Source organism: Miscanthus floridulus, chromosome 7 (genome assembly GCF_019320115.1).
Source record: "Miscanthus floridulus cultivar M001 chromosome 7, ASM1932011v1, whole genome shotgun sequence".
Classification (NCBI taxonomy): Eukaryota; Viridiplantae; Streptophyta; class Magnoliopsida; order Poales; family Poaceae; genus Miscanthus; species Miscanthus floridulus.
Genome location: NC_089586.1, coordinates 68716891 through 68725455, shown reverse-complemented (window position 1 = coordinate 68725455; position 8565 = coordinate 68716891). Strand labels below are relative to the sequence as shown.

General features: G+C 46.1%; 1 protein-coding gene across 1 annotated transcript; it reads right to left on the bottom strand.

Moving 5' to 3' along the window:
* Positions 1-7115: 7115 nt before the first annotated feature.
* LOC136463385 (protein indeterminate-domain 16-like) lies at positions 7116-8117 on the bottom strand. The gene has a single exon (XM_066462388.1). The coding sequence runs from the start codon at positions 8102-8104 to the stop codon at positions 7571-7573; it is 534 nt and encodes a 177-aa protein (XP_066318485.1). The 5' UTR covers positions 8105-8117; the 3' UTR covers positions 7116-7570.
* Positions 8118-8565: the final 448 nt, after the last annotated feature.

Genomic DNA, 8565 nt, shown 5'->3' with positions numbered 1-8565 from the left:
TTCTGTTAGCTTATGTCTGTCAGGTTCCCGGCTTTGGATCATCTATATGAATGCATGCTTTCGTTGGCTGGGCACGCACATTATATTCACGCTGCTGCTCATGAGTTGCCATGCCGTGGATGTTTCAATTCAACGGAAGACACATGAACATCGAGCAGCAACAGCCCATTTTGATGTTGCTCATCGTCATCTCTGTAGTCTGTGCTGTGATTGCCAGTGTTGAGAAACTTATGTATAAATAAATATGAAGCCTAACATTGGCAGTAGTTATGCTGCCTGTAATATGACAGCAACCATGCATGATTGAACAATGTTTGCAAGACAGCAGTACCAGCAAAGGATGCAGGACGCAGTACAAAGAGCATCCCTGATCAGGCTCAAGAAAGAAACCTGGACTGATCGACACCATCAAGTGATGTGAGGACAAGATTCCCAAGTGCAAAAGGCAGGGCACATGGGTTGGCTTTTGCTAGCGATGTTTCGGTTGTTCTGAGTCGGTAGGCTACTTTCTAAGAGGTTGCTCATCACCTCATCATGCCTGGTCTAGATCAAAGCAATGAGGGGACCGGGGGCACCTCGCACAAGCATTACACACCAATCATTTGTCGGATCATACATTCATACTAGTGGAACTGGCAGCCGGACATTCTCCTGGCTCTGAATTATGGCTAACATTTGCGCCTCTTCCTCTATATGAATTACAAAAATGAAATTGGCAGAGTTTCTTGATGGTTGGTTGTCACAAAACAAAAAACATTGCTGCTGACTGAACAGAGATAATATGCATGATGACATCACCGAAGCCTGAACTACACTTGCTACTGTTAGCACAGTAGGATCACTAGGATCATAGATCTAGCCGGGTACTTGTTGTTAAATAGAATCACGAGCCCTAGTACATCTACTATTGCAACGAGAGACATAGAGGGGTGGAGTAGAAGATGGATGTGTCATACCTGACACCACAGTGGAAGATCCGCTCGCGTCCGCCATGGAGTCGATCTGCGCTAGGGTAGCGATGGTCGGGGAAGAGGACGTCGGTGATGGGCAGTGGCGACCGGCGGTGAAGGCAGTGAAGTCCGGTGACGCAGTTCAGAGGCGACGCGGCTGGTGGCTTCCCGTCACTGGCTGCGCCCCCTCTCTGATCGGATTAGGGTTTAGATATCGTTGGGGAGCTCGGCTCAGGTCAACCTCGTAATTAGAGCCGCCGGCCCCCACCTCTCTTTATAGCATAGGGTGACAGGGGCCCTCCAGCCATGGTGGGCTGGGCGCCCCCGATCAGGACGCGAATCAAAGGCCCAACTGGGCCGTTGGGTCCAGTTAGGATTAAAGATCAATCTAACAATCTCCCCTTGATATCTTTCCATCTTTTACTTTCATATCATTTACTTTTGTTTATTCCATTACAGATTAGCGCATAGAGCATGTTTCATCGTCACGGTCCATTGCCGATAGATTTAACAGCTACAACACACCACTCTGTTCTGAAATAGATACTTATCTTTGGGCCTTCTTTTGTCCAGGAATTATAGGCTTTCCCTTAAACCCATGCCGGCTACATATTCTCTGAACACGTTGGGTGGTAAGCCTTTTGTAAACGGATCCGCGAGCATCTTTACTGTACTTATATGCTCAAGACTTATGACTTGATCCCGGACTTTATCTTTCACAATATAATACTTTATATCAATGTGTTTAGCAGCACCACTTGACTTATTGTTGTGAGCATACAGTACTGCCAGATTATTATCGCAGTATAACTTAAGTGGTCTATAGATGTCGTCAACCACCTTCAAACCGGGTATGAACTTCTTTAGCCAGTTCACCAGCCCCGTTGCCTCATAACATGCTACAAACTCGGCATACATTGTGGACGATGTAGTGACGGTTTGCTTTGAGCTTTTCCATGAAATAGCTCCTCCTACGAGAGTGAATATATATCTAGACGTGGATTTTCTATCATCACCTGCATAATCAGAATCAGAATATCCCATTATATGGAGTGAATCTAATCTTCTATACGTCATCATGAGGCCTTTCGTTCCTTGCAAATAACACAAGACTTTCTTTACTAATTTCCAGTGTTCTGTTCTAGGATTGCTCTGGAATCTGCCAAATAACCCGGTAACAAATGTCAAGTCAGGGCGCGTACATACTTGAGCATATTGCAAGCTTCCGACAGCTGAAGCATATGGAACCACTTTCATTTGATCAATCTCATATTGGTTCCTAGGGCATTGAAAATCCCCATATCTGTTGCCCTTGACTATAGGAGCAGGTGGGGACTACATTTGTGCATACTGAATTTTTTAAGATCTTTTCTACGTATACCTTTTGTGATAGTCCTAATACCCCTTTACTTCTATCTCGGTGAATCTCGATCCCTAGAATGAATGAAGCTTCACCAAGATCTTTCATATCAAATTTTGAGGACAAAAACTTCTTTGTCTTCAGTAGTAGACTGACATCACTACTAGCAAGTAAGATATCATCCACATACAGGACAACGAAGATAAACTTCCCAGTCTTAAACTTTATATAGACATAATTGTCCTCTACATTCTCTTTAAATCCAAAATTCCTTATTGTCTGATCAAACTTCAAGTTCCACTATCTTGAAGCTTGTTTTAATCCATAAATAGATTTTTTTAGGCGGCATCCCATTCATTCTTTTCCTTCCATGACAAAACCTTTCGGTTGTGCCATGTAAATATTTTCCTCCAAGTCCCTGTTGAGAAATGCCATCTTTACATCCATCTGATGTAATTCTAAATCGTAATGTGCCACTAATGCCATTATGATTCTGAAGGAATCCTTACATGAGACTGGACAAAAGGTCTCATTGTAATCAGCCTTTTGCCACAAGTCGTGCTTTATATCTCTCTATATTCCCTTGAGCGTCAAGTTTTGTTTTGTAGACCAATTTACAGCCTACTGTTTTGGCTCCTTTAGGAATTATCTCTAAATCCTAAACTTTATTGACATTCATAGATTTCATTTCATCTTCCATGGCCTTAAGCTACTTTGATAAATAATCACTTCTCATGGCTTCTTCAAATGAGGTGGGATCATCCTCTATTTGAAATTCCTTAGTATTGTACACTTTATAATCAGCAGGAATAGCTGATTTTTTAACTTTTTGAGACCTTCTAGGGGCCTCCACATTTGGCACATCTTCTGTTTAAGGCTGTTGTTGCTCCCCCTCATTTGTGGTAATAGATTCTACAGGATCCTGAAGAACAGGTTCCTCATCATCATTCATTGTTGCCACAGGCGGAATAACAACAGGTGCTGGCACCATAGTATCTTGCACTGTCAGTGTAGCGACAACAGGTAGTGAGAAAAATGGCTCATGAATCATCGGAGTGGGCGCATACACCCGCTTCTCTTCAAGGTCAATTTCTCGAGCTACCATACCCCCCTTCATCATTTCATCCTCTAGGAAGACAGCGTGTTTTGTTTCCACAAACTTTGTATGTCTGTTTGAACAGTAAAAACAAAAATCTTTTGACTTTTCTAGGTAGGCAATGAAATGGCAACTCACTGTTTTGGAATCTAGCTTCCCAATATTTGGTTAAATACTTTAGCCTCAGCAGGGCTCCCCCACACACGCAAGTGGTTTAGTGAGGGTACTTTTCCTGTCCACAACTCATACGGTGTTTTGAGCACTGACTTACTTAGTACTCTATTGAGAATATGAATGGCGGTTTTTAACGCCTCCATCTATAGGCTCAACGGTAAGGTGGAGTAACCTATCATACTGCGCACCATATCTATCAGGGTACGATTGTGTCTTTTAGCTACTCCATTCTGCTAAGGTTCAGCCGGTGTAGAATACTTGGCTACTATGCCATTCTCCTGTAAGAACCTTGCAAAAGGTCCAGAAACTTGGTCATATGGGGTATGCCGACCGTAGTACTCCCCCCACGGTCGGACCTTACTATCTTAATCTTTAAATTATGTTGGTTTTCAACTTCTACCTTAAATATTTTAAATTTATCCAATGCTTTTGTTCTTTCTTTGATTGGATAAATGTAGCTATAACGGGAGTAATCATTTGTGAATGTTATGAAAGAATCATAACCATCCACACTCTTTACAGGAAACGGACCACATATGTCTGTGTGAATAATCTGTAGAATTCCTGCGCTTTGTTTGGCATTTTTCTTAATTTTCTTTACATACTTTTCTTTTATGCATTATCTGTATTGTTCTAAATCTGAGAGCTCTAATGGAAGAAGAATATTATTCTTAACTAGTCTTTCTATTCCCCCCTCGAAAATATGGCATAAACGATAGTGCTATAATTTCGACGATGCATCGTGAGCTCTCTTATGCCACCATTTCCAGAGTAACTCTCTATCACCAGCTGCTTTATCAGCTGGGTAGCATATGTCTTTGAAGAGCCAGTGAACTGACTCTTTATTCTTTTGAGGTACTCGGTGACCGTGTCACACTCTGGGATTGAGCCCACAATTGCAGGCTCAATCGTGTTCTTTATTATAGCCAAAAAAAAATTTGTTGGCAGTGACCCACTTCCTATACTCAAGGTCATAGGATATCTTTTGGGATTCAAAATCCCTCTCTTTAGTTGCCCAAGCGGCATCAGTCTCGTTTGTCTCCCTCACCGGTGCCACAGGATCAGTGAGACATGGTGAGGTGACTACCCAGTCCACCTCAGCCAAGATGAAGACCAGGTCAATCTTTTTCTTCCACTCCGTGTAGCGGAGATCTCTTACAATTGCATGTCTTGATTCCAACGTTGGTCAACATTAAAACATACAACTGTTCTTATACACTAATTCTACATCACCGTTGGGCAGAAATAGAATTAATGCATAAAATCATTAAAATTTACAACTGTTCTTATACACTAATTCTACATCACCGTTGAGCAGAAATAGAATTAATCCATAAAATCATTAAAATTACAATATTATTATTAACAACGTTTGTCAGAAAATAACAACATCATAATCATGTCAAAATCTCTTTTTCTCCAATTAAATATCACATTGGTTCAAAATAACTTGAGAATAAACAATTTCTTTAGCAGCGGAAAACTCTCTTTTTCTCCAATTAAATATCACGTTGGTTCAAAATAACTGGAAAACAAACAATTTCTTTAGCAGCGGAAAACTCTATTTTTCTTAAATTTTACCCACAGGGAAAAAATCTCTTTTCTATTTTCTTTAAGTCATTAATTAATTTCCAGGAAATAAATATTTACTTGAAAAAGAAAAAGGAAAACCTATTCATTTCTGTCACTGTTTTCGGCCCAACCGGCAAAGCGGCCCACGGCCCACGCCCACACGCGCACTGTCCCACGCTCTCCCCCGCGCCCAGGCCACAACCTGGGCCTAGGCCGGGAAAATGGCCTGGCGCTCGCGCCCGATAGGGCTGAAAGCCAGCCCAATCAACCGGCGCCGTTGGATTCAATCGGACGGCTGAGCGATGAGATCGGGTGAGTAAAAACCGCCGACGCCGGCCTCCTCCCGAAACCCTAACATCACTTTCTCCTTTGCTCTCTCTCTCTCTCTCTCTCTCTCTCTCTTTGTCGCTCTCTCTTCTCTCCTCAGCACAGCAGTACCGAGCGAGCAGACGATGGAGAGCGAACAGAGCCTCGACGCCGTCGTCGGCCCCCTCGCCGGTGAGCGCACTCCCCAGCGGGTGAGCGCGCCGACGTCGAGCGGCCTGGCTGCGGCGTCTCTTTGGCCAGAGCCCGACGAGCAATGCCCCCGGCTCGGCCTTCTTCTCCCCACGTGCCGACAAGGCAGCAGCGCTGTGCAGCGGCGAGGTAGGCCTCCCTTTCCCCCAACATCCCCATATCCTTTCCTTCATCTGCTTTTGGATTTTCTTCTCGGATTTCATCCGATTTGGGGATTAGGATTAGGGTTAGGGTTAGGGTTTCACTGTTGTTCTTTTTCCTGAATTGATTGTGGGTTTTAGGGTTCGGTTTAGACATGAAACCGAGCCCTCCTTCTTCTTTCTTTCACCCAGTTAGGTTTAGGGTTCAACCGAACCCTCTGTTCTTGTTAGACCCGCACTAGATCTAACATTTTACTTCCTTTTCTAATTGGTTTACCCGTTCTAGATCTAAAAACCCTAAAAAACGATGGCTCCGATACCATTGTTAGCGCTGTAGGATCACTAGGATCATAGATCTAGCCGGGTACTTGCTGTTAAATAGAATCATGAGCCCTAGTACATCTACTATTGCAACGAGAGACATAGAAGGGTGGAGTAGAAGATGGATGTGTCATACCTGACACCGCAGTGGAAGATCCGCTCGTGTCCGCCATGGAGTCGATCTGCGCTAGGGCAGCGATAGTCGGGGAAGAGGACGTCGGTGATGGACAGTGGCGACCGGCGGTGAAGGCAGTGAAGTCCGGTGACGCAGTCCGGAGGCAGCGCGGCTGGTGGCTTCCCGTCACTGGCTGCGCCCCTCTCTGATCGGATTAGGGTTTAGATGTCGGTGGGGAGCTCGGCTCAGGTCAACCTCGTAATTAGAGCCGCCGGCCCCCACCTCTCTTTATAGCGTAGGGGGACAGGGGCCCTCCAGCCAAGGGCTGGGCTCCCCCGATCAGGACGCGAATCAAAGGCTTAAGTGGGCCGTTGAGTCCAGTTAGAATTAGAGATCAATCGAACAGCTACATAGGCCTAAATACTGATAAAAGGAAAATTAAGTAGCTGTAGCGGCACAGTAAGATCCTTTGTGCCGATGGAGTGCCGACATCTTGGCCTGGCATTGGAATTGGCAGCATCGACACACTGTGCGTGCCATGTGTGTATCTTCCCTTTCAGCTTGTATAGGCCGCAGCTGTTCATGGGTATAGAGAGTGATGGCTGAGGAATAACCGTGCAGGAATCTGCTGACGCTTACTGCCCCTACTCTGCCACGTCTCTGGGTAACTATCTTTACAGGGCTGCTATCCACCCTTCACTGTCTCTGAATGTCTATCAGACTGTCACTTGCCATGCATGCTTTCATGCTTTGGATCAAGCATGCATGGTCCAGATCTGGCCTTTCACAATGGATATGGTACGGCAGCTCTAAGTTTGGATGGCGGAAGAATATCCAGCTTCATCCCCACAAGTGAGCAACAGAACTTTATATTTCATATAAAACAGAGACAGAATTCACGAATACAAACTAACCACTCTGAATTCGATCTTTGTGAGAGGTCCCAGAAGAAGCAAGCAAGCATGTGTTGCGCAAGCAAAGGCAGCCAACAGTGAGGCCAGCTTATCCTTCCAAATCGTACACCACTAGCTAAAGCTAAACTGCTGGCTAGATTCCCTTTCCCTCTCCTTTTGGGCTGGCTCAAGCTCAAACGATGCAGTATGTATTCCGCGAGAAAGCAAGAGATCGAAGAACATTGAATCTGCTCTCGATCTGTCTTTTCCCTTTATCTACGATGATGCGATCGAAGCCTGCATTAATTGATGCCACAAAAACACTCATAAACAAAGTTCTTAACAGCCAACTAATGCAAATACTACTAGTAGTGCTATATAGTCACGGTAGCTATGAGCCTATGACAACATGCATGGCGTGGCGTGCTGATTATTAAGGGTGGAAGCGCTGCATGCAGGCGTGGCAAGTGATCTCGAGCGCGGCGGCGGAGCCAGCGGCGATCCGGCGAGCGGCCATGGCCTTCACGCGCTCCACCTTCCCCATCTCGCCGCGGGCGTGCTCCCAGATGGCCCGCGCCCGCGCGAACTCCCGCTCTGCCAGCTCCAGCTCCCGCCGCGCCAGCTCCAATACGCGCTCCGCGTACGCCCGCTCCGCCGACGCCATCCGGGCCTGCTCCGCCGCCTGCTGCTTCAGCGCCTGCACGTCCGCCGCCGCCGCCGCCGCCGCCCTCTTGCTCTGGTCAGCAGTCGTAGTGCCTCCTGTTTGATGATCTGCTGCCCGTGGCGTCGGTGGCCCAATGCTGATGGACAGGCTCAGGTCCAGCTGCGGGTGGTCAGAGGGGCTGGCCGGCGCCCGAGGGGCGTGGAGGTAGGCAGCGTTCAGAGGTGTGGCTGTGGGGAGGAGAAGCTGGAGCTCCTTCTCGCCTTGCTGGGGCTCCATGGCCGCTGAGAAGAGGGGACTGAGCATGGCAGTGGGCAGTGGTGATCTTAGTGCTTGCTTAGGCTGCTGCGCTGTGGTAGTATGGAGATCTTTATACGATAGCGTGGATGTTGATTTTACCAGAAGGCCCTTGTCATTCCTCGCTGCTGGCGTGCTGCTACCGCTCATGGTACTATGCAAGTGGACTCCTGGTGCCATGGAACTATAAGGATACCCCGCACGTTGCTGCGGAAATTGTGGATTAATGGATTGCGTGCCATGATAACGTAGACAACAACATGCTTACGTGTCTTGTTGTGGACATTATAGTTGCATATGCTAGTGGATTTTAATTGTATGTGACAGTGCATTGCCTAGTGCATGTTGAGATAAATAACTAGTAGAGTTTTACTTAGTGGACTTAATTGTATATGGTAGTGCATTGCTTAGTTGGACAGTTTGCATGTTGAAATAAATAGCTAGTGGGGTTTTGCTTCATAAGAGTATAA

What these genes read in the sequence shown, in the direction of transcription:
- LOC136463385 (XM_066462388.1), bottom strand. Translation starts at nt 8,104, where the DNA reads ATGCTCAGTCCCCTCTTCTCAGCGGCCATGGAGCCCCAGCAAGGCGAG.